This window comes from Dunckerocampus dactyliophorus, chromosome 2 (genome assembly GCF_027744805.1).
Source record: "Dunckerocampus dactyliophorus isolate RoL2022-P2 chromosome 2, RoL_Ddac_1.1, whole genome shotgun sequence".
Lineage (NCBI taxonomy): Eukaryota > Metazoa > Chordata > Actinopteri > Syngnathiformes > Syngnathidae > Dunckerocampus > Dunckerocampus dactyliophorus.
The window spans coordinates 15,660,738-15,686,247 of NC_072820.1; the positions used below are offsets into that span (position 1 = coordinate 15,660,738).

The 25,510-nt window shown below is 41.6% G+C and overlaps 1 protein-coding gene across 5 annotated transcripts in view; it reads left to right on the forward strand.

Annotated features, from left to right (window-relative positions):
* Nucleotides 1-5,653: 5,653 nt before the first annotated feature.
* kif1ab (kinesin family member 1Ab) overlaps nt 5,654-25,510 on the forward strand; it is a 30,627-nt gene continuing 10,770 nt past the window's right edge. Inside the window, exons 1-41 of one of the 5 annotated variants that reach the window (XM_054766150.1) lie at nt 5,654-6,055; nt 7,970-8,123; nt 9,287-9,360; nt 9,443-9,622; nt 9,718-9,786; nt 10,169-10,347; nt 12,200-12,311; nt 12,394-12,471; nt 12,549-12,614; nt 12,713-12,730; nt 12,806-12,884; nt 12,971-13,049; nt 13,639-13,781; nt 15,530-15,729; nt 15,814-15,893; nt 16,241-16,316; nt 16,398-16,477; nt 17,419-17,525; nt 17,836-17,919; nt 17,992-18,172; nt 18,273-18,345; nt 18,432-18,522; nt 18,600-18,748; nt 18,828-19,006; nt 19,823-19,960; nt 20,052-20,170; nt 20,252-20,337; nt 20,479-20,614; nt 20,711-20,906; nt 21,913-22,003; nt 22,098-22,216; nt 22,306-22,361; nt 22,786-22,894; nt 23,114-23,180; nt 24,090-24,174; nt 24,262-24,367; nt 24,528-24,551; nt 24,668-24,782; nt 24,849-24,982; nt 25,074-25,135; nt 25,195-25,340. In XM_054766150.1, the coding sequence (XP_054622125.1) occupies nt 8,018-8,123; nt 9,287-9,360; nt 9,443-9,622; nt 9,718-9,786; nt 10,169-10,347; nt 12,200-12,311; nt 12,394-12,471; nt 12,549-12,614; nt 12,713-12,730; nt 12,806-12,884; nt 12,971-13,049; nt 13,639-13,781; nt 15,530-15,729; nt 15,814-15,893; nt 16,241-16,316; nt 16,398-16,477; nt 17,419-17,525; nt 17,836-17,919; nt 17,992-18,172; nt 18,273-18,345; nt 18,432-18,522; nt 18,600-18,748; nt 18,828-19,006; nt 19,823-19,960; nt 20,052-20,170; nt 20,252-20,337; nt 20,479-20,614; nt 20,711-20,906; nt 21,913-22,003; nt 22,098-22,216; nt 22,306-22,361; nt 22,786-22,894; nt 23,114-23,180; nt 24,090-24,174; nt 24,262-24,367; nt 24,528-24,551; nt 24,668-24,782; nt 24,849-24,982; nt 25,074-25,135; nt 25,195-25,340 (4,272 nt within the window). In that variant the 5' untranslated portion in view covers nt 5,654-6,055; nt 7,970-8,017. The remainder of the gene's footprint in view (nt 6,056-7,969; nt 8,124-9,286; nt 9,361-9,442; nt 9,623-9,717; nt 9,787-10,168; nt 10,348-12,199; nt 12,312-12,393; nt 12,472-12,548; nt 12,615-12,712; nt 12,731-12,805; nt 12,885-12,970; nt 13,050-13,638; nt 13,782-15,529; nt 15,730-15,813; nt 15,894-16,240; nt 16,317-16,397; nt 16,478-17,418; nt 17,526-17,835; nt 17,920-17,991; nt 18,173-18,272; nt 18,346-18,431; nt 18,523-18,599; nt 18,749-18,827; nt 19,007-19,822; nt 19,961-20,051; nt 20,171-20,251; nt 20,338-20,478; nt 20,615-20,710; nt 20,907-21,912; nt 22,004-22,097; nt 22,217-22,305; nt 22,362-22,785; nt 22,895-23,113; nt 23,181-24,089; nt 24,175-24,261; nt 24,368-24,527; nt 24,552-24,667; nt 24,783-24,848; nt 24,983-25,073; nt 25,136-25,194; nt 25,341-25,510) is intronic. The other 4 variants (XM_054766159.1, XM_054766174.1, XM_054766167.1 and 1 more) reach the window with 4 other exon arrangements.

The following is a 25,510-nucleotide window of genomic DNA, read 5'->3' on the forward strand; positions in this document are numbered from 1 at the left end:
CATTGTTGTTTATGAGGCACCAGGATATTGAAAGCAATTGACTATTGACCTCAAGTGGAGCAATGAGTTGCTTGGAACTGGTTCAAGTTATTATTATTATTTTTTTGCAGGTGGTTCTGTTGATTTTATCTTGGGGAAGAGGAGGCTCCCCTCCGAGAGCCAATCTGTTTTAGCCGAGGAGGAGCTGAAAGCAGCGAATGCACAGGCACACACACGCGCACACCCACCCACACCCACATGTGCTCACCGATGAACTGATCCTATTTCAAAACAATAGTTCAGTTTTAGGTCCATTTCCAACATAAATGTTCCATAATGTGTAAATTGAAAATGCTGTGATTATTTTGGGTTTCAGTGTCTACACAGGTAACCTAATTTACGATTTATTACTGTTCCACTTTTCCAAATGATTCGATCAACTTGTTTGGTACAGAGGTTAGAAATTTTTGTACTTAAATGGAAGATTAGAAATACTGTTTCTACTAAAAAGTCATACTTGTTATTAACTCCACCTCATACATCCCTTTTCTTCCTTCAAGCTGTTATGTCATATCAAGCACGCTAAGGTGTCCTTATCTGTGCCCGCAGCCGAGTAAATAATTAGACCCTTGGTAAATAAGTGGAACCTAGCGTTACCCTAGCATTGGCCTTTGCACTGGACGCACGACTTGAAATGTGCCCAAACAGAGCAGGAGGAAGAACCAAGTGCGTGTAAATAACAGAACAACATGTGATCTTGTATCTTCGGTGACAGCTATTGAACGCTGTCTGTTTTCAGATTTTGTTGTTTTTGGAGCTCCTGGTGTCTGCTGCCATTGCCGGAATGACTGAAATGATGCAAGGCTTTAGTTTGTTTAGCTACAGTCTTGTTCTTGTTGTTTTGATAGAGTAAATGATCCTGGCAACACAGACGATAACACCGAGCTGTTAGAACAACAGGTTTTGTTTTTCTTTTATAGGACTTTTGGCCTTGTGGGCCATTTGGCTTGTTGACAGGAGCTGGAACTTTTCAAAGCAAAATCTAACATATAAATACACCGTGACCAATGAACACATTTTCCTATAGAAAATAATCTAAATAGAAATGATCTGTTCCAGGGTAAAACTGTCACAATCATATTGTAAAGGCAATGTTTTAACTAACATTTGAACACTCTTAACAGTCATACAAGTTAAAAAGAAGCTAAATACTGTAAAAAAAAAACCCATAAAGTTAACTTTTTGATGAAATGTGAAAGAAATACAGCATATACAGAAGCAGGGAGTTCGAGGCTTTCAGCCTTCGTAACTGGCATACAAGTGACAAAAGAAGCTAACCTCCATAAAAAAGTAAATTACACAGTGTGTACAATTCTTAACTGTCATACATGTTTAAAAAGAAGTTGAACATTTATTGATTCATTTTCCACCTGCTTTTCCTGTTCTGGGTAATGGGTGAACTGGAGTCTTCACAGGGCACATATAGACAAAATGAACAAGGTGAATAAAAAAAAGTTGTACACAAGGTTAACTTCATGCATACTTGCAGAGGGAGATTACTGCTTGTACTGAGCAGCCAGAACAGACAACTGTGCAATGCTTTTGCTCCTGTGCTGCCGCTGTGTCTTGATACGCTCCATTTGTGGTTCTACGGTGATCGTCACACTTTTCCTCTTTGACATCACTGGTACTGTGTGGTTTGGTGTCATCACAAACAGCCCACACAAAAGCTAAAGAAAAAAGAAAACACCCACGTGGGCTTATTCATTTCATATTGTCACGCATGACGGTGGTTTAATTTTTAAGTGATTTGTGTTTCGAGAATAAGAAGATTCCTCCTGTAGTCATTTCTAATCAGTGCTCAATAGCAAGAGATTGATAAAGATAAACAACATCTTGAACGACCACTGTTTTGAGGTTTCTGTTCGATCTAACATGAAGAACAACATGACGAAGGCAATCAGTATTCGCCAAGATGCCCTTTGACCTTTGAGAGGCTTCAGCTTGGTAAACAGGGCCAAGGCCGACTTTATCATTTCTGCTTTAGTTTAGTTCAGATCAGTTAGCCATGCTCAGGCTGCCAAATCTACAGTGTACTGATCTTTGCGCAAGTAATGAGTCACATTAAACATGATCAAACACCAAAAATACTACAACCGGTTCAATTATTTTTAATGTAGTTTTCACTGTGCTGTAGACAGTATGTGTTGTGTTGCATGCATCACACCACATGGAGTAACACACATGCGTATGTCAGCGTGATGTTTTCAAATTACCTCGGTATACTTACAATATTTCTGTTTTATTAAATCTCACATTTCATCACAACTTTTTAGCCATTGTCTCCTCTTACGTTTATACCCAGAGATTTTGTTTGTTTAATATGTTCTGTATTGAGATTTCTCAATTTCAGAAAAGCAGTCTCGCGAGAACAGGGCAGCCGGAAGCCAATCAGACTGTGAACTATTGCATCGCCACTATGAATGATAATACACGTAATATGGAAGTTAACGCACACCTTGCAACCTACCTTGTTGTTCCCAGCGTCAGCGTCAGTAAGTGACGTGTGGCTTTTTTTTTCCCATCGAAGTTGAACAGCTAGCGTCGTGTTTATTGTCCACGTAGATGTTCGGACTAGTCTGCACCCTTAATCACTGAGTGATTCTATTTACGCTTCTTATATTTGGCTGGGCACCAACTTTAAAAGCTCCAGCGATCACTGGTTTCGCTTCATAACACACCTCATACATACAGTAGAAGAGATCAGTGTTGACAATTTAGGGACATGGTCGCTATATTTAGCAAGAAGGGGTGCGCATTAAAAGTGAAAGGAAGTGTTTCTTGCTTGAAGTATCCGCCACGCGGCACCGCCGATTGTACATGAATACTGCCGGTTTCATACCCGTCTAAAAGAGGCCTTTAAGCATCGCGGTGCGGGCAGCGGGAGGGGCTGAAGCTTGAGGCCACGTGGTGTAGGCTCCGGGAGGTTCTGAGGCCTCAAGCAACGCGGGCACCACAAGGGACTGAAGCTTGAGGACCACATGGTGTAGACTCCGGGGGTGTTGGAAGGTGAGTTGGAAGGTGCCTGCAGGTAACTAGCAGCTTGTAACCCAAATTTTAGCTTGCAGTTCAAAGCAGAAAATCAATTAGAGACGGCTCGCATCTCAAAAACACTCGTTAGTTGAGACACTCGTATGCCAAGCTACCACTGTATAAATGACAATTAAAAATACTTGCAGTGCTACAGTACCTTCTCTCTTCTCTCTGGAGTTTGAGACTCGATGTACTCCGGTCACAATTCAACTCACAGCGACACTAGATACAAATAACTTTGGTCTTGTTTAGAGAATCTAAGAGAATCTAATCTTACCATTCAAAATACCCTTTTTTTTGTTCATTTCCGCTCAATATTTGTTCCTGCTTGTGGCTCCACATCAACTGCCACACCGCTGCATTTCCTCAAACTATGATGTGGGCTGAGGGTCGAACAGGATGTGCGCATGTTGATGGCATGTCAAAAAAAAAATAGTGGCGTTAAAGGGAATGTCCGTTAACTTGTTATTAACGCGTTAACTTTGACAGCCCCAATAAAAACACAATGATTTGTCTTTAAGTTTGACAGATGAATTGCCTGTGAGGAAATACATGTCACAAATGCCAATTCTGCTACTTTACAGAGTGAAAGACGACGAATGAAAAAAATATTACATTACAGTATTCTTTTGTATTATTATATAACATATATAATAATAATATATAATAATAATATTCCATTCCATTCCATTCCATTTTCCTCCGCTTATCCGGGTCCGGGTCGCGGGGGCAGCAGTCTCAGTAGGGAAGCCCAGACTTCCCGGTCCCCGACCACCTCCTCCAGCTCCACCGGGAGGACACCGAGGCGTTCCCAGGCCAGCTGTGAGACATAATCCCTCCAGCGTGTCCTAGGTCTTCCCCGGGGCCTTCTCCCGGCTGGGCATGCCCAAAACACCTCACCAGGGAGGCGTCCGGGAGGCATCCGGACTAGATGCCCGAGCCACCTCAGCTGGCTCCTCTCGATGTGAAGGAGCAGCGGCTCTACTCTGAGCTCCTCTCGGATAACCGAGCTCCTCACCCTGTCTCTTAGGGTGAGTCCCGCTACCCTACGAAGAAAACTCATTTCAGCCGCTTGTATCCGCGATCTCGTTCTTTCGGTCATGACCCAAAGCTCATGACCATAGGTGAGGGTGGGAACATAGATCGATCGGTAAATTGAGAGCTTTGCCTTCCGGCTCAACTCTCTCTTCACCACGACGGTCCGGTACAGCGACCGCATTACTGCAGACGCTGCGCCGATCCGCCTATCGACCTCACGCTCCAACCTTCCCTCACTCGTGAACAAGACCCCGAGATACTTGAACTCCTCCACCTGGGGCAGGACCTCATTCCCAACCCGGAGGGAGCAATCCACCCTTTTCCGACTGAGAACCATGGCCTCGGATTTGGAGGTGCTGAGTCTCATCCCAGAAGCTTCACACTCAGATGCAAACCGTCCCAGTAAACGCTGCAGGTCACAGCTCGATGAGGCCATCAGGACCACATCGTCTGCAAATAGCAGAGATGAGATCCTAGTGCCCCCGAACTGGACTCCCTCGACACCTTGGCTGCGCCTAGAAATTCTGTCCATGAAAATTATGAACAGAATCGGTGACAAAGGGCAGCCTTGGCGGAGGCCAACGTTCACCGGAAACAGGCTTGACTTACTACTGGCAATGCGAACCAGGCTCCTGCTCCGGTTGTACAAGGACTGAATGGCACGTAGTAGCGCGCCACCAATCCCATACTCCCGGAGCACCCCCCACAGGACACCGCGGGGGACACGGTCGAATGCCTTTTCCAGGTCCACAAAGCACATGTAGACCGGTTGGGCAAACTCCCAAGTACCCTCCAGGACCCTTGCAAGGGTGTAGAGCTGGTCCAGTGTTCCGCGACCAGGACGAAAACCACATTGCACCTCCTGTAGCCGAGGTTCGATTAACGGTCGTACCCTTCTCTCCAGCACCCTGGAATAGACTTTCCCAGGGAGGCTGAGGAGTGTGATCCCCCTATAGTTGGAACACACCCTCCGGTCACCCTTCTTGAAAAGGGGGACCACCACCCCAGTCTGCCAATCCAGAGGTACTGTTCCCGACTTCCACGCAATGTTGAAGAGACGTGTCAGCCAAGACAGTCCCGCAACATCCAAAGCCTTGAGGAATTCAGGGCGAAACTCGTCCACCCCCGGAGCTTTGCCACTGGGGAGCATTTTGACTACCCCAGATACCTCAGCCATGGTGATGGAACTGTCCGCGTTCGTATCCTCAGTCTCTGCTTCCTCTAGGGAAGGTATGTCAGTGGGATTGAGAATAATAATATAATAAATAATATATGTAATAATGATTTATTACATATCATAACAGTGTTTTTTTTGGTCTAATGTAGACAATAATGTAGACAATAATATTATAATTAATTTATAATATTTATAATAACATTTAGCGTCAATTCGTGGGACAATAATTTCAAAACGCACCACATTAAAATGAATGTTAAAATCTCGTCTCCTCTATTGGATCGTCACGTCTCCTGAGTTTGGCGTCTCGTGACACTCCCAATATCAAGTGTGTTGGACTTGTATCTGTATCAATAACTCATACCTCCTCCATGGCCAGATGGATAGATAAATGGTCCACAATGTTTTCCAAAGGCCTGTTTTGTGCTCCTCCTCTTCTTCAGCGTCTGCTGCTGCATCATGGCTGTCTACTGGTGCTGATGCTGCTGATGTCATCGCCCGGCTTTTAGACTGAAAGGCAAAGTCGATGGATCCGTCATCCTGTTTATCCGCTGCCATTCTCCTCTTTCTCTTCCCCCCTCAACCGTCTCCCATTCTCGTCTAATTGACAACGGACCTTGAAGCTGAGGCAAATAACGATCTCCTCCCTGCATCTCTCCTCCCCGGAGCGCAGCGTGGACACGTCCTGGGAGGGAGGCTGTAGGAAAGCGGACTAAATACTACTAGGACGGCGAACGACAGCGGATCTTGGTGCTGGTTATTATCGAGGTAAAGCCAATTGTTTTTCCACTCGTGTTCATTAGTAAACGTTGTTTGTTGTGTTTGGACCGAGGGCACTTTGCATGATGATGTACGCCGAGGCCTTGTGTGGATGTGAAGACGTCGGTGGTTGCTGCGTCAGAGCATCTGTTGTCTATTTTTTTTTGGAAAGCCCAAATGAATCTTTGGCTCATTGTGTGCCACCTACATATGATTTGCTCCTGGCATTTTTTAAAGCCAACCACGCATTGTCAGTCTGACGCATGCAGTATTATGGACGGTTTGGTTTGTGTTTACGCGGCCTGGTTTTGAGGTGCGGCAAGATGGAGGAGAGGCAGTGCATCTAGTTCAGGCTGGTAAATACCGCTGCTAATGTCACCCTTTGATTATCCTGCTCAGATAATGTGCTAAATGTAATTATGGCGCCCTGCTTATTTTCGCATAGGAGAGGATCACATCAGCCTTGAATATAATTTAAAATGTCCTTGCATCTCTTCTTATTCGACATGAGGCAACAACGTTAATGTGTTTTCTTCCAACAAGATGGAGAAATCCAGATCTGAAACCAGTTGTATCTTTTTAAAGAGTCTTTTAAAAAGTATTTTCTTTTTAAAGCCAGGACAGGAACAGATTGAAATAAACAATTTCATGATGAGCCACCCGTTAATTCACTTATGCATAACTGGTGTTAATCACATAATGTAGCATGTAGCATTCACTCACCAAGGAGCTTTAGCAATCGTTAATACATAATATCATAGAATTCTGAATAAAATAAAGAACATTTGTTACAAAACAAAGCACAGCTGAGGTGTTTCTTTGTAATAAGAACTGGGATTCAGAGCACATTTCACTGCATTTTGGCTGCTCCTACATAACACAGCCATAACAAAATAGAAGCTAGTCTTGTTCGATTTGACACAGATCTTAGCACAGTATAATGTAAAACTGTGATTTTACATTTCTCAAATAAAATAAATTACCAAATAAGATCTGCCAAATAATCTGGATCTGATGTGGCTTAAACTTGGTTTGATGTGGCTTCTGGCCACCATACACAGTGCTGCAGAGTGTGTTCAAATTGGATATGTCACATGTATTGGCTCCAGCATACCCGCGACCCTAGTGAGGATAAGCGGCATAGAAGATGGATGGATGGATGGAATTTTAATGTCATGTTTAGAGCTATTGCTGCCAAATATACAATCAGGATCAGAAATGCATTCAACTTGGTTTGACATCATGGCTTCTGGCCTGCAAACGCAGTGCGGAAAGTGTTTGAATTGGGTAACAACATCATTTAAAACAATAGTTTTCTTTGTGATGAGATCTGCAGATATTTTTTATTATTCTTATGAGTTTTAATGACTCAGCAGAATGCACTGAACATCCTTAATACACTGTTAAAATCATAACCGCATTATATTGTAACCAACCATACTATGACATAATGATACAATGAGGTTTCCCTTCTGCCTTATTACAAATGTACAGTTGTGGAAAAAATGATTAGACCGCCCTTGTTCCTTCAGTTTATTGATCCATTTTAATACCTGGTAGAACTAAAGGTACATTTGTTTGGACAAATATAACGATTATAACAAAAGTAGCTCATAAGAGTTTAAGAGCTGATATCTCACAACTTCCATGGTTTTCCTGATAATAACCAAAATCACTTAAGTTCTTACATGAATAGCTATAGCATTGTACTGCCAAAAACTGTAACTCTTTTGAGCTACTGCATTTTTGTTGTCATTTTCATATTTGTCCAAACAAATGTACCTTTAATTGTACCAAGCATTAAAATGAACAAGAAACTGGAAGAAACAAGTGTGGTTTAATAATTTTTTCCATGACTGAATGTTTATTGGTTATTCTCATCTACCTGTGCAGGTTGGTCTGCCATTTGCTGTTTGTGTTTAGCTACACAGATCTTCAGTGCTGCTACCTGCTTCCACAGCCACCTGTAACATGGCTGGGGCCTCGGTGAAAGTGGCGGTGAGGGTGAGACCCTTCAACTCCAGAGAGATGTCCAAGGAGAGCAAATGCATCATTCAGATGTCAGGAAACACCACAAGTGAGTATGACTCATAGTGATGTTGACAGCCTGACATTATGTAAATGCTGGCGTGTATGTTTCTTCATATATTTGGCCTATGATTTTGCAACTAGCGTAGCATTTGATTTAGTCGTCTGTAATGCAGTTTAGCCCAGCAGCAGCTACAGAGCTCGCAGGGAGGCACGCACACACTGGGTTGGGATCTACGAGGAAGCAAACAAAAGCTTCAGTTAGAGTGACCGTCGTAGTGCTTTTTTCTCATCACACAAGCTGCAGGGATCCACAAGGCTGCCTTGTTCTAGTTTAGAACCGGAATCAGCTGATAGCACGGGCGCCTTTCACCCCGTTGTGCCTCCCACTGTTATGGAATGACCCAATTTTAGCCAAAGATGTAAACTTAAGCTCATTAGATACACTTATTGCTTTGCACCATTTTGAAGAATAATATCTGACCAAAGTGAATAAACCCCTTATGTTTCAGCAAGTATTTTATCTTCTTAAGGGACAATAGTATGGAAAATAAACTTGGATATATTGTACTTTAGAGTAGTCAGTGTACAGCTTGACTTTAAAACTAAGTCAACACACAGCCATAATTGTGTAAATAGCTGGCAACACAAGTGACTACACCTCACAGTATGTTCAAATAGTGTTCCAAGTGTCAGTATTTTGTGTGAGCTACCAAGTTTCCCAAAGGAGAGAAACATGCTCTGTTTCAGAAGGTCACATGCTGGAATTCATGTTTCTCTCAATGAACCGCAACATCCCGCCTGCAGCTCCAGATCATAGCGCTACCACCACCATGCTTGAGTGTAGGCAAGACTACTGTAAAGTGCATCCAAGTCACATTGCTACATTAATATCTCTTGAGAAGATGTATCATAGTAAAAAGGGTTGCTGAAGTGTGAGGCGTGTACACACTTTTTTGAGATACTGTAAGGAAACACAATGCGGTTGTTTGTGATGGCACAAGTAGGGATAGTTTGTGAGTTTGACCTCAATGGAACCAAAACATGCTAATTTTAAGTATTGAAACATTTCATATGTTCCTCCCAGTCAGGAACGAACATTGCAATAACCATAAAAATATTTCTAATTACATACTACATATTAGAAGAGGTGTATACTAACACTTTTTCCTGCTTTTAGTCCACTCACATGTTGTGTCGTATTTATTGCAGCAATCCTGAACCCCAAACTGCCAAAAGAAAACAAGAGTTTCAACTTCGACTACTCTTACTGGTCTCACACCACGGTCAATGTCCACACATCACTCAAATTTGCACAGCACAATTACATTTTAGTTGTTTTAAAACACATTTTCTTCATCTCTGCAGCCCGAGGACATCAACTATGCATCACAGATGCAGGTGTACAAGGACATCGGCGAGGAGATGCTGCTTCACGCCTTTGAGGGCTACAATGTCTGCATATTCGCATACGGACAGACGGGAGCGGGCAAAAGCTACACTATGATGGGACGACAGGAGACGGACCAACAGGGCATCATTCCTTTGGTATTACTATTGTTGTGGTTTAGTAAAGTTCCAGTCAAACAAATTCAAAAGCCAACCAAAATGTACTGTATTTCAATGAGCTTTTTGTTCTTTAGCTCTGTGAGGACCTTTTTACCAAGATCAGTGACAGCAACAATGACAACAGCATGTCTTACTCTGTGGAGGTGAGTGTATTGTCAACTTTTTGCAACAATAAAATGTATGAGTTTTTTATGCTGTAGTGTCTTACACTCAGCTGCACGTCTAATGAGACCCGAGACAAAAGGTACCAAAAAAATCTGTCTTTACCGCAAGCAAACATGCAGTGGAAGCATTTAGTATAATGCCTCTACATTATCACCACCTACAACAACAATAAGACACATATTGTTAAATTCAGTGTTAATTTGAGCATTATTGATCATGTAAAGGCAGAATTCTGACCTCGCTCCTGTATTAGGTCTCATTGGATTGCCCCATACAGTGTCCAGGGTATATTTAGCAGCTAAATAAGATAAATATAGCTTAAAGATGATATATTCATGGCTGCCTGGTGCGTTCCCTTAGGTGAGTTACATGGAAATCTACTGTGAGCGTGTGCGCGACTTGCTTAACCCCAAAAACAAAGGGAACCTGCGTGTGAGGGAGCACCCGTTGATGGGACCATACGTGGAAGATTTGTCCAAACTGGCCGTCACCTCTTACAACGACATCCAGGACCTGATGGACTCTGGAAACAAAGCTAGGTAACCTTAAAGCAGCAGTAATGGATAATTGTTTGCTCTTGGTCTCCCTCTTTAGATCTGAAGTGTAATTTCCTTGAAGCCGCTGTGGTGAATAAAAACTGACCATGCATTTGTTGACTCTGGTGAAGTTAGTTAGCTATTGGATGGACATTGGATGGCCATTTTGTAGTTACTAAACAGCTCCAGAGGAAGGAAACCCCTGAGCTATTGTTTCATGTTATTTTCTTGCATGTGCAGACACTCTCCCAGAGAGGAGACAATCCATTCTATGCATACTAGTGTTAGACATGAACAACTGACTTATTTCCTTAAGTGTGCCATGCCTTTAAATAAACATTATCGCTTAGTTTTTGTTTGTACAAGCAAGTACAATCTCAGAACAGTAACGTTAGCAGCCTGTGATAAAGCTAATGCATAAAAGTTGTCTAGCTGGTCCACCAATATTCTAGAGCCTAGGTTCCCAAAGTGGGGTACACCAATAGTAATAGGGTACGTGAATAAAAATGAAAAATAATTAGAGCCTAACACTCTATTACGAGTCCACCTGAACGCCTCACGACGCAATAGAGAATGGAGAAGAAAGCAGGAAGGACACGGCACACGACGTTGTTCATTGCTATGTGTGCTTCATATGAACAAATAAGCACGTTTGATGATTATTTTTTCATTAATAGTGTTTAAGATCAAAGATTTTATTTGTATTAGTGTTCCAATCCCTGCACGGTGCAGCGGTGAAAACCTGTCATTGTGAGTGGGGCTTGTTTGGTTGTATTTTTGTACTTCAGATACTGCTTTATCGTGATTGTTAAACTTTCCCCTCCAATTTGGTAAATTATTATGCAGATTTAAACCATAGCCATCGTCATTTGACAAAAAAAGTGATGCTCAAATTCAAGATTCAAGAGATTCAAGATTCAAGAGAGTTTTTATTGTCATGTGCATGGTAAAACAGCAGTTATACCATGCAATGAAAATCTTATTCTGTTCATTCTCCCAAGAAAAGAAAGAAAACAAATGAAAGAATAAGAACATAAGAAACATAAACATATATACCAATAAATTAAGCAACAACAACAGAAGAGACATTAATACAAGTAAATAATACAAATAAATAAATAAATAAATAAAGTGCTATGAGTGTGTGCGTGTGTTGCGTGCGGCGTGTGCGAGTGCTTCGTTGAGGAGCCTGATGGCCTGTGGGTAAAAGCTGTTTGCCAGCCTTGTGGTCCTGGACTTCAAACTCCTGTAGCGTCTGCCTGACGGTAGGAGTGTGAATAATGAGTGTTGTGGATGTGTGCTGTCCTTGATGAGGTTGTGTGTTCTGCGTAGGACTCTAGATTTATAAATGTCTTTATAACGTCAAAGCCAAATTCAAAGCCATTCAAATGGGAAGAATGGCAACATCAAACTGGAATAAAAGATATGTAGGATGATTACTGTGCTCATGTGAAACGTTATCCAAAATGTGACCATGCAAAATACACCATTTTGACCCGAAATTGCTATAAAATGAATACCAAATAATTGTGTTCAATATTTCAAGGTAATATCAAAAGATGTGTGTTTTTTAAGTGTGCAGGCGTAGGGGGTACATGGCTTCAGGTCAAATGTGTGAAGAGGTACGTCACTGTAAAAATTTTGGGAACCACTGTTGAAGAGCACCAAAGAACGTGATTCAGCCTTGCTGTGGCGAGCCACTCGACAGTACTAATTAAAAATATGAAGACACTTTTGCATCTTAATGAATGAGAAAAGTGTTTCTAAACTTTTGACTTGTACTGGTACATTAACATGATTTTAAAGCTATCCTACTGATTAGCATGCACAATAAGCATTGCACTGTGTTTTTCAGGACCGTTGCTGCTACAAACATGAATGAGACCAGCAGTCGCTCTCATGCTGTCTTTAACATCATCTTCACTCAGAAGAAATATGACTCTGAGACTGACAACACATCAGAAAAGGTTTAGACACATCAAACTCATGGCTTCACATTAATTATTATGGGAGTGTTTTATTAGGAAAATACCTTTAATGTCATCATAGGTCAGTAAGATCAGCCTGGTGGACCTGGCTGGTAGCGAGCGTGCAGACTCCACTGGAGCAAAAGGAACCAGACTGAAGGTAGAGTGTCGTGTCGGCGGTTCACATTTAAATGTCTCACAAAGTGTCTAACGTTAATATATTTTATTTGACTTCAGGAAGGAGCCAACATCAACAAATCTCTGACAACATTGGGCAAAGTTATTTCTGCTTTAGCTGAGCTGGTATGTTATCAACAAAAATATACATTTACAACGTATTATAGTACATTCTCTTGCTCCAATTACTGTACTCTTTGGATTTTTCATTCATTGTTTGACAGGACTCAGTACCAAACAAGGTTAGTGAATACAGTATAACACTGATTTTTAATCAATGTTCAACAAACACTGATTTTTTTAAAACTCTCCTTTAGAACAAAAAGAAGAAGAAGGTAGAAAGTTTCATTCCGTACAGAGATTCGGTCCTGACGTGGCTGCTGAGGGAGAATCTAGGTGTGTGCATTCAGCTAAAAAACCTTTAAATCGGAATTATTTGGCGTTTTTTTTAATATGACAGTATACATTTGTCTTGTTTTTAGGTGGAAACTCACGTACGGCCATGGTGGCTGCTCTTAGCCCTGCCGACATCAACTATGATGAAACCCTCAGTACCCTCCGGTGAGAGAACATGCTCCAATTCGTTGCATTTCATTATGCAGAATGACAAAAATAACTTTTTTACAGTGATTAATTTATTTTTCCACCAGCCTCTAGTTTTGGGAAATATTGTATATTCACAGGAACATTGACAATTATTTATACCTTATTTTGTGTGTACATTTTAGGCACAGTTTTATGCCCGATTTTTAAATAATTTAACGAGCAATAATTTAGCCTCATGCATAGCTGTTGTGAGGAAAAAATTGTGACAGCAATTTAATCTACTTTATTCGATATTTGAGCACTTTTCAAACCTTTAAAATGCAAACAAAAAAATGTATATAAGAAATTCCACACTTTACATTAGAAAATTATTAAGAGTACAACAGTAGCACAGCACTCTTTAAATGTATTAATGTAATATTTTTAATGATATATATATAATTCATACTTTTTTATATGTTTTTAAAAAAATTTTTATGTTCTTATTGATTTTCACTGTTCAGTTGGTTTCCTTTTCAAAAAAATCCATTGACCTTATTATGATACCTCATCAAGTATACTGTATATTACATTATTTTTTTGTCATTATGATGACTTCCTGCAGATACGCCGATCGTGCCAAACAGATCCGCTGCAACGCCGTCATCAACGAGGACCCGAACAACCGTCTGGTGCGCGAGCTGAAAGAGGAGGTGGCCCGCCTCAAAGACCTGCTGTATGCTCAGGGCCTGGGTGACATTATTGAGAGTGAGTGTCAGGACCGGAAACAGCACATGCACACCGCCATGTACAGTAGATACAGTCATTGCCACTTTTATGTGAGTCGGGAAGACAGGATGCTAAGTCTTTCCTCCTTTTTGTCCTATCAGCGTATCGAGGCAGCGGCCCCATCGTCAGTGGTTTGAAATGTGTGTACACAGTATATAACGCTAATTCGCCTGCACTTTGCAATGAGTAGAACAGAAACCCGGAGCCGGCTTGTCTTCTTTCTCCACACCAGAGAGCAAAATAACAAGCTCAGAGACATGAGTACAAGCAAAGGATACACATTGATCACTCTGAGCATGAGTATCCCTAAACTGATGCTGTAGTTCTTGGTAGCCTTCCAAATAGCCTTTCTCACATAATCAGAATTTGTGTCACAAATGATGGCAAATTATCTTCATATTTAGGAAGAAATTGTGAAATGGATTGTCATGGATCTCATTAGACTGTGGAGGTGGTCCTAATTTGTCTGGTGATGGCCATATGCATCGCATAAACAAGAATTGTATACCGAACCATGGAGCTCATTATTTTGCATCCTCTTACTCTGTGTGTGGAGGGCAATGCTTCAGAGCGTGCGCTCGTAGACCCAAAATACTCCAGTGAAATGAATGAAATGAAATCTCAGGCAGAAATGCTTGTTTTTTTTTGCGGTTTTTTTGTTTTTATTCCTCATAAACATGCTTTTGGGCTGGTCAAAAACAGACGGGTGACACATTATTGGAAAAATGTAGTAAATCAGTGCAGAAAGAGGATAACAGAGTGTAACCACCTGGTGCAACAGTAATAAACAAAGGGTTTATAGTGTCCGCTTCATATAGTGTGGCATTCCACATAAATGTGCATTTAAAGTTTGCATATTATATTATTTTGAAACAATAAGTCTCAGAAGTCCCATAACAATGTATTGGAAGTCTGTAGGCCAAAATCTAACCTGGATGCTGTAATTTCGACTGGAAGCAGTAAAACTGCTTGTACAGTAGTAAACCCTTCCGGGGACACGCCATTTTGTGTAGCTTCAATGCTAATGAGCTGTGTTTGTCCATGTCTGTTGATGCCATTGTGATGCCATTTATCAGAAACAACAACGTAACATTAATGGAATGGGATAGTAGGACACAAACATGCACACAAGCAACACTTGTGTAGCTATTGTATGTTAGCTACAGTGCTCACATTACAGTCAGATTTTAACAGCAACATCATGCTAGTTTAGCCTTCATTTAAGAAAATCAAAATGATGAAACTTACAGCTCCCACGTCTGCCGACAGCTGACTGATGGATAGTTGGAGCTCCAGGCTTTAAGATGTGTAGCAGAGGATACTTTAAAAAAAATCTGTCCTTAAAACTTCAAAAGCGACTGTTTTCTCAAAAGTGGAGCAAAGAAGTAAGGGAGATGGATAGATATTCTCACATTTGGTTTCTCATAAACATGCGTCTTTAAACTTTAAGATTCTTAAAAGTTGTGTTTTCCTTTAACCTGTCATTCGTTTGTCTGTATGCATTGTTCAAATACAACAAGGGAAAATAAGCGATGGCTTTGGTATGCAAACTTCTACTTCTGCCTTTCTGATCCATTATTCAATTTATTTCAGTTTCTCTTCTTCTTTTGTATTCCTCCCTATTCCCCTGTCGTTTGCTTCCTCTTATCCATTACTTTGCGTGTCCAAACTCTGCCGTTTCCCCGCCGTCCCGTCTCCCTCGTTCCGGCATCTCTCTTTTTTGACAGACCTGTGCGATTACAAGAACTTTGCGAATGATCGTCAGGCTGTCAATCAAAGGGGTGCTCTCTCCGCAGTGACCAATGCCATGACAGGAATGAGCCCCTCTCCGTCGCTGTCGGCGCTGTCTAGTCGCGCCGGCTCCATCAGCAACCTCCACGATCGCATCTTTAGCCCGGCGAGTGAAGAGGCCATCGAGAGGCTCAAGGTGGAAGCAGGAAGTCGAAACATGACTTCTCTATAGAACACTTAATGCAGTAAAAGTGATCACTCCTTGCTTTTTCCCCAACAGGAAACGGAGAAAATCATTGCAGAACTCAATGAGACGTGGGAGGAGAAACTTCGACGTACTGAGGCCATTCGCATGGAGAGGTTAGTCTAATTGTATGCGGGGGCATCGGGGTCTTTTTTATGATTCTTTTATTTTATTCTCTTCCATTTTAACTACAATTCATTTATCCAGCTTCTTGATTGTTATTCCTACAATAAAGAGAGAGACTGTAAATCTAAAGCACCAAATTACAAGGCCCTCTACAACCTGTCATTTGTTCACAATTTGACCAAATTTTTGAGAGGACTCTCTCTAAATGTACAAGACAGTCTGATAATAATACTTTGAAATACTATTATATGACTGTATACTTCATTTAACAGCTAGAACGTCTTTTAAAGCGTATGCATATGTGTGCTAATACTAACACTGTGATTGTTTACTGCAGAGAGGCTCTCCTGGCTGAGATGGGTGTTGCCATGAGAGAAGATGGGGGCACTGTCGGTGTTTTCTCCCCAAAAAAGGTGAGAACCCTTAATGCAGTCGGATGTTCATAAAGCCTAATAGATACTCATCTCGCAAAATATCAACGATTCTTTCCTCAGACGCCGCATCTGGTCAACTTGAACGAGGATCCACTGATGTCGGAGTGTCTGCTGTACTACATCAAAGACGGCATCACCAAGTAAGCAGTTGATATGTGTGCATTTTGATTTAGTGCCCTTACGTTTCAGCAATCATTTTATTACAGCTCAAGGGACAAAACTAGAAATGCATGATATATATTTTTTCAAACCGATACCGATAACTTTATGCTTCTCAAGACCGATACAATACCGATAACCGATAACTTTTTTTATAGACTGTAATTTGTGCCCACCTGGAAGTAAGAGACTCAAAGGTGGATTAGACAAACTGTACCTGTAGATTTGTCCTAACCAAATGTGGCATCACTACTATTAAACTAAATATAACAGTAACAAAAATGGAGAACAATTCTGTTTCTAGAAATGAACGTTTATTTTTGTTCAAACAAACAAAAGTGTATAGTTTGAAGTCCTTATCCAGCCACTGTGTTTCCAGACCTAACAAGCTAACAGGGCTAACATCACACGTCCATAAATCAGTAGTGAAGCACACGAAATATCTTCTAAAGTCCCACACGATCAACGCCGTGATTGTTTACCTTTTAGCTCAGGCGAGGTGGGGACGTCACATAGAAGGAGCGCTTGATTTGGTCACGTTAGCCCAGTAACACACACCACACCACGGGTAACCTCGCCTCATTTGAGAGTTTTTTAAATTACCACTTATCTGAGGTATTTTTTTACGTGACTGGATTTATCGGTATGACATCATAATTCCTCATATTGGCCCCATAATTATCAGTCCGATAATTATCGTGCACTCCTAAACAAAACTATAGAAATTAACCTCGAATACTGACTACTCCGACTACACTCACGTTTCCTTTCTATAGTGATGTCTCCTGAAAAGATATACTGTAATAAAAATGCTTGGTGATGACTTGATGGTGTGAGGGGCAAACCACTTTTTTGTACTCACTTTTGTGAGATACTGTAGTTCATGTGTCTGACTTTAATGGACTTATTCCTCCATCATCAGGGTCGGACGTGAGGACGCCAAGACTCGCCAAGACATTGTCCTGAGCGGCCATTTTATCCGAGATGAACACTGCACCTTCAGCAGCACCACAGGCCCTCAGGGAGAAGGTAGGTGGAAGTGACTAAAATTGCAATATAAAATAAATACACACTAAATTTGTGTGCAACTATTAAGAGAGAATAAATACGAATAATAACAACAAATAAATGAACTATACAGCTGGTTAATAAACCGGAGCGTAATATAGAAACTCCTGATATCGTACATGTATGCCCCCAAGGGGTTGTGGGGAGCGTAGGGATGACAGCAGAGCAAACTGACGTTGAAGAATGTAGTCATTTTTCTCAACATTCACATAATTAAAGAGGCCGCAGTTGTTTATGTGACTTATTATAGCTAATGTTTTTTATGGAACAGGTTGCGTCGTTCTGGAGCCATGTGAGGACGCAGAGACGTACGTCAACGGCAAGAGGGTGACTTCTCCAACTGTGCTGCGCTCGGGTATGTCTCACAACTTGACATGGGTGTCGGTGTGGTGCAAACTCCTGTTACATTTTCAATTTTGTTATTCAGGCAACCGCATCATCATGGGTAAGAGCCACGTGTTTCGCTTCAACGACCCTGAGCAGGCCCGGCTGGAGCGTGAGAGGACGCCGTGCGCCGAGACGCCGGTGGAGCCCGTTGACTGGGCCTTTGCTCAGAGAGAGCTGCTGGAGAAACAAGGCATTGACATGAAACAGGAGATGGAGCAGAGGTAGGAGAAGTGCACACAGCATCTAATACAAGAACTGTGTCAGTCATTCTCCGCCAAGGCAGGAGAGGAATTATCGTAAGTTTTGTCAAATCACTTTCAGGCTTCAGGAACTTGAAGATCAGTATCGCAAAGAAAGAGAAGAGGCTAGTATCTTGCTGGAGCAACAGAGGCTGGTGAGCATATGTCCTTAATTAAACATGTAATAATAAGATAGCCTTATCTCATTGTTAATATACAACCTACACTACCATTTTTTTAGGACTATGAGAGTAAGCTGGAGGCTCTTCAGAAGCAGGTGGACTCTCGCTACCTGGAGTCACCAGAGGAAGAAGAGGAGCCCGAGGAGGAAGGTGACTGGTATATCCACTTTAACTGATCTTCATCCTTAAACCAAAGCTCTTTAACATCTCCTGTCCAATCTGTCCAGTGCCGTGGACCAAGCGGGAGACCGAGCTTGCTCTGTGGGCTTTTAGGAAATGGCGCTTCTACCAGTTCACTTCACTCCGGGATCTACTTTGGGGCAACGCCATCTTCCTCAAGGAGGCCAACGCTATAAGTGTGGAGCTGAAGAAGAAGGTAATCCTCACTTGAAATTTCTGCATCGTTCTTCTGTGGTACAAAAAAATGACTTATATTAATATGACGATATCCGTAGGTCCAGTTCCAGTTTGTCCTGTTGACCGACACACTTTACTCCCCCCTGCCTCCCGATCTGCTGCCTCCCAGCGAGACCAAGGAGAGGGAGAGACGGCCTTTCCCTCGAACCATTGTGGCCGTGGAAGTACAGGATCAAAAGAATGGAGCTACACATTACTGGACTCTGGAGAAGCTCAGGTGTCTTTAAGAGAGTAGAAATACTTCTTTATCTGCTAAATGATGAACTTGGATTACAAATTACATTTAATTGTGTTAGGCCTGTGAGTATTGTCATTCATCCAGGTCATTGTATTCTCAGTACTAACTGTATTCTGACTGATGTGTGTCCCACCTAGTCTTTGAGCATGAACTAGACTAGAGCTGTCCTATCTCGTCTGACTGGTGTGTGTCCCACCCACACCAGACAACCTGACAACAGTCCAGTTGCGATCAATTGAATGCCCTGAGAATTTAATTGTATTAGTCAGTCCATGTGTATAATGAAAACTAATCATTGTTGCAGTGCAACCTGTTTAAGTCAATCCTGTTTATGCTGATGTTGTCCAGCTCTCAATTTCCGATACCGATATCAGCCGATGGCGATATGTGTTACATCGCATATCTCCTATTGTGGAATTAACACAGGCCTATAAAAAGCATTATGTTTATTATCGGCTTTCATTATAAGGAAAAATTCTGATACCGTTATTACATTTTTATGCCAAAATCGAGCCGATAATATCGGTGGGGTGATATTATCGGACATCCGGATTTCTTTTAAATTTCTTTTAAATTAAAAACGGACACAAAATCCTTTATTAACGCCCATTCTCATGTCTTTGCTTATGTCAACAACCGCTTATGTCGACTTGAGTCAGTCAATAAACAGGTTCCACCACACCACTCAAAAACCGATATGATCAGGAAATAGTATTTATTTTGATGTGGAACCATTGATCTTTCAATCGCTTCTCCCAGCTCTGACTTTGTGCAATTTTTACCCTGCCCCCTTAGGCAGAGACTGGACCTGATGAGGGAAATGTACGACCGTGCCGCAGAGCTCCCGAGTAGTGCCGTTGAGGACTGTGACCATGCCCTTACCGGCGGCGACCCCTTCTATGACCGCTTCCCATGGTTTCGTCTGGTGGGCAGGTTAGTCGCTCCTGGCATCTCCTCCTGTGCCCACACCTTCACCTCACTTCCCAACCAAATGTTAAAATCATCCTTTCCCGCTTCTTCTCAGAGCGTTTGTGTACCTGAGTAACTTGCTGTATCCCGTGCCGCTGGTGCACCGTGTGGCCATTGTGAGCGAGAAGGGGGAGGTGAAGGGCTTCCTAAGAGTGGCTGTGCAGGCCATTTCAGGTCAGGAGCAAATTGTATCTGCTAGAAAATGTTCTCTTTTCCTTAAACAAGAAGTTTCTGAGTCTGTTCTCCTCTCTGCAGCGGATGAGGAAGCTCCAGATTACGGTTCGGGTGTGAGGCAGTCAGGCACTGCTAAGATCTCCTTTGAAGATAAACAATTTGAGAAGGTGAACTATTGTTTTCTGTCTGAGATATGAGATAAATAGCTGACAGGTGCATGCAACATTGACCATAAAAAGCACATTATGGCATATGCTTATTGACATATTGTACAGTATAATAATACAGGGGTTCGTGTGTCACTTAAGTTTCAGACAGAGTCAACCCCAGGCGGTCTTTCCCACTCCAACACCTCTCAGGAGGAGCTCCGCATTGTGGAAGGAGAGGGTCAGCTTGTGGAGATGGGCATCTCTGCAGATGAAGTAAATAACAACACTTGTGAAGGTAAGAGGAGAAGTTGGTGGAATGAAGCCTATGCATGACAACACACGCTAGCATGCACAGCCACTTTAATACAAACTGGAATGTTTTCTTATTGAGATTCTTATTTAGCCACTCCAGAGCCTCCACTGAGCCCTGTGAAGAGCTCAGGACTGGGTCTGGATCTCCCTTTAGAACTCTCACCAGAGAAGGCTCTGTCCCACCTTAAGATTGGCAGCACCTTCACCTTCAGAGTCACCGTCTTACAGGCCTCCAGCATCTCAGCCGAGTACGCTGACATCTTCTGCCAGTTCAAGTGAGTGGACTGCAACAATGTATGATAACTTAAGCTGTGTTTACACTTGCACGCATTTTGTCCTCATAGTTGTATGCAATTTTGTGCGGGGCTGCTTGCCAGTGCCAGTTTGAAATGTAAAAATTTGTGGCACGAATAACTTCCGTGAACTAGTCATGATCGCAATGTGAAAGCAACACGAATGCACCGCAACCTATACCTAAACAATACGGGCAGTGCGCATCAAAGTGTGTCTGAATGGTTTAACTTTTCTGCTGCATCTTGGAGCAAGTCGGGACGAATTCTCGAAGTAATTTCTGTAGCCTCTTGGACCTTCCTTGTGAATTTCTATTAATATATAATATGTACATAAAATCTAATAATGCCCAAAACGATGTCTTCTATTCAGCAATTCCCTCTCCCACGCTGTCCATGCCTTCTTTTTTTGTACTTTATGCCTCCTTCCTGCTTTTTCTGCATTCTTTTTCTGCAGCTGCAAGATAATATAGACTTAGCCTTCTTTTCTGCAATGGGAGCTTCTTCTCTGCAGTTCAACATCTTGCAGGTCCTTTGCAAATAGAGGAATTAATTAAGCTCGGGGCGATGCCCGCTGTTGCGTGGCGTCATGCGCGACACAGTGGGACCAAATAATGCCACGACTGCTTCACGGATGCGGAAGTGGTGGTGACAATGCATACCCATGTGGGAACAATGCCCGTTGCTAGTAGTAAACAGTACTTGACAAAGTATAAATACTAAGTTGTGCAGGAGCGTGGTTATTTCGTGCCAATGCTTACCATTTTTGGTCACGAATTGCATAATTTATGTGTAAACAGAATGCAAATACTGCGCAAACTAGTCCTCACGCTTTTCAGGCGTACCATAAATAAATTAAAAATGACACGCATTACCACAGCAAAATGTGTAAACAGCGCTTTAGAATGTTGATGCCTGTAGAATGTCAAATCATTGTGACTAATTTGACTGCTTACGTGCATTGTATACTCATCCTGCTGTCTTTTTTCAGCTTCATCCATCGCCATGATGAAGCGTTCTCCACCGAGCCATTGAAGAACACTGGCAGGGGACCACCGCTTGGCTTCTACCATGTCCAAAATGTAAGATGTGCACATTTTGAACAAATAAACTGATGTCTAGTTACTTCTTTAAGACCAGTGGTGATCATGTCCTATTTTTCACCTCTTACCTTAGATCACAGTGGAGGTAACCAAGTCATTTGTGGAGTACATCAAGACACAACCTATTGTCTTTGAGGTGTTCGGTCACTATCAAAAGCAACCTTTCCCACCCCTCTGCAAAGACTTAATTAGGTGAGGAGGGTTTAATTTAAATATGTTTTACAGGTGATACTGTAAGATTTGGATACATTTCCTACATAGTTGATGTCTTTGATTTTCAGTCCACTGAGACCTTCCAGAAGGCAATTCCCCAGAGTGATGCCTTTGTCCAAACCAGGTGAGTGGCACTGATTACGACTACTACCACTACTACTACTACTACTACTACTACTACTATTACAATAAATTAAAGTTGATTTATACGTGTCTTAACTGAGGTTGAAAACGACAATTTCAAAGACTTTCACTGAGTACTCAGTAAAGGATTAATAATTAATCATATCAGTAGACATATGCTATAGTTTATCACAGGCTTGTGGTGAGTGATTGGTGATAGCAAGGGGTTTTGACACGATAATCAACCTACAGTGTATAAAATCTTAAAGGCGCAGTGATTGCCAACTAGCCGGAACCAGAAACGACTTGCTCACGTCATAAATTACTCAGTAGATTTGCAATATCATATCTATTGACTAATGAGTCCACCACAAGCAGTCGATATCCCTTTGGGGTTTCGAGCTCATGAATGTCTTCTCTTCCAGTGCCGGCCACCAAGCTCAGCACTCTGACCCGCTCCACCGCCGGACCTTGTCACTCTAAATATGACCTCATGGTGTTCTTTGAGATCTGTGAGCTGGAAGCGAGCGGAGAGTGAGTTTTAGCATCACATTTACCACTTTGAACACAAGCATTTTACAATATCGCTCTTTTTTATAACCGTTAGTTTCGGTGTCCACTATCAATGTCCTTTAGCACTGCCTTGTGGCTATGGATAGTACTGCTTTATGAGCGATACAGTGCCCTACAGTAACCCTACCCATATGTAAACCTTCACATTGTTACATATCTTTATTATCTTCCTGTCTTTAGTTACATTCCAGCTGTTGTTGACCACAGAGGTGGGATGCCCTGCCATGGTACTTACCTCCTACATCAGGTCTGAACACATTTTGCGTAATAACTTTGAATATTTATCAACAAAAGCTGTTACTAATGTTACCAGATTTTTTTGCTCCATTATAATCTTGAGAATGATTATCCATGAATGACTTACATAGTCAGATGTTGCATTATCATGCCATCACGACTTACATGTTGACTTTTATTGCTCCACAAATTCAAAAGTGGTGTCAAATGACGTATTTAATTGAAAGGTTGCAGAATGTCATGAAATCCTTTTGTATGGAAAAATCGCTACGTTTAAAAAGACTATCATTCATTACACACAACCTATAAAATACAGTCAAATTAACATAGATATATGTCCCCCCCCCATTGTTGCTTAAGCTAATGTACAGTATATTGCACTGAACAGCTAGGACAGAGATGAATGCATTGCTCTCCTTGTGCCATTTTATTTTCTAAATTGAATTTCAAGGGCATTTTTCACATATTTATTGAATTCATGCTTTGGAATATAATCACTGATGCATCCACATATGGGAATAATTCAACTTAATTTCATGTTGAATAACATTTAGTAGTACTTTCTTACTTGTATTTATATTTGATGAGGAATTTAATTGCAATTATTTTAAACAAATGAGTTTCTTTAATAGTGTAATAAATGGAGTGCATTAAATTTCCAACAATGACATTAACCATGTTCTATGTCTAAACCTTATAAATACCAACTGCTTAGCAGTATATGAATAGTAAGGATTGGAATTAGTTTAAAGGATGAGCGGCATAAAAGATGGATGGATGGAATTAGTTAAAATATTTATTAAGGCAAGCGACTACTAATGTTATCAGACACAGAAGTATTATCAATAAATAACTTATTTAGTAGTATTTCACATCATCCTGGTGTCACGACTTATGTGTTGATTTTTATTTACCGCAGGGTATTCAGAGGAGGATCACAGTCACCATTGCTCATGAGAATGGAAACGACATTGAATGGAAGGAAGTGAAGGAGCTGGTCATTGGTGAGTATACAGAGAAATACCATCTCAAAGATGTTCACATGTTTAGCTTTTTTCCCTAATATTGCAATCCCATTTATTTCAAACCAGGTCGTATCCGGAACACCCCTGAGGCTGATGAGACCATTATCGACCCCAACATTCTCTCCCTCAACATCCTGTCTTCTGGATATTTCTGGCCAAAACATGAGGACAAGTATGCATTTTTCAGATTAACACACCTACTTTCTAAGGGGATTATATAGTTTTCTTTTTCTGCTAACAGAATAATATCTGCCTTAAATGTAATTTTACCTTCATAATCAACACCTTTAACAATTTCTAACTCATCTCTCTTTATGCTTCACTAATGGCAGTGTCTCCTTGGGAGTTGATCATAGGTATATCTTTATTAAGATTTATTGGGGTTAACTGTCTTTTTTCACAGTATTTGCAAGTATCTGATTCATTTCATAATTCCAAAAAGTAATAATAATGCTTATTTTTGTGTTGGCAGAACCTTCTATCGCTTTGAAGCAGCATGGGACAGCTCCATGCACAACTCCCTCCTCCTGAACAGAGTTACCCCCTATGGAGAGAAGATCTACATCACCCTGTCGGCTTATCTGGAGGTACTGTCAGTGAGTTCTTCAACACACTGAGATGGATTTTAATTGCGCTTTGCATATTTTGACAAGATGGAGAACTGCACTCAGCCGACAGTCATCACCAAAGATTTCTGCATGGTGTTTTACTCTCGCGACACGAAACTTCCAGCGTCTCGTTCCATCAGAAACCTCTTCAGCACAGGCTGCCTCAGGCCTTCAGAGAGGTGATGCCTTTCTCTCAGTCAGGATTCTCACATCTATCTAATGAAATACTGTATATGCTTTTAATGGAATTTGTTGCTAACTCCCTCCCAGTAACCGTGTCACTGGGGTCTATGAGATGACTCTCTGCTACGTGGCGGACAATGGAAGTCCAGGTGAGACCTTGACCAAATACAAACTTGTGTTCTTTTTTTAATAGCATGGTCTTGTTTAGGCATGCAGCGGCGTCGCCGGCGTGTGCTGGACACCTCGGTGGCGTACGTCAGAGGAGAGGAGAACCTGGCCGGATGGCGCCCTCGCAGTGACAGCCTCATTTTAGACCATCAGTGGGAGCTGGAGAAACTCAGCTTACTTCAGGAGGTGAGATGACTAGAGTTTGTAAGAGACTAAAGCAGGAGTGTCCAAAGTGCAGTCCAGGGCTATTGTATTGTTGGCCGGCGGCACATTCTAAAAATCTAATTTAAGAAGAAAACTACAAAAAAAACAATAGCAAAAATGGAAAAATCAGCAGTAATTTTACAAGAACAAAA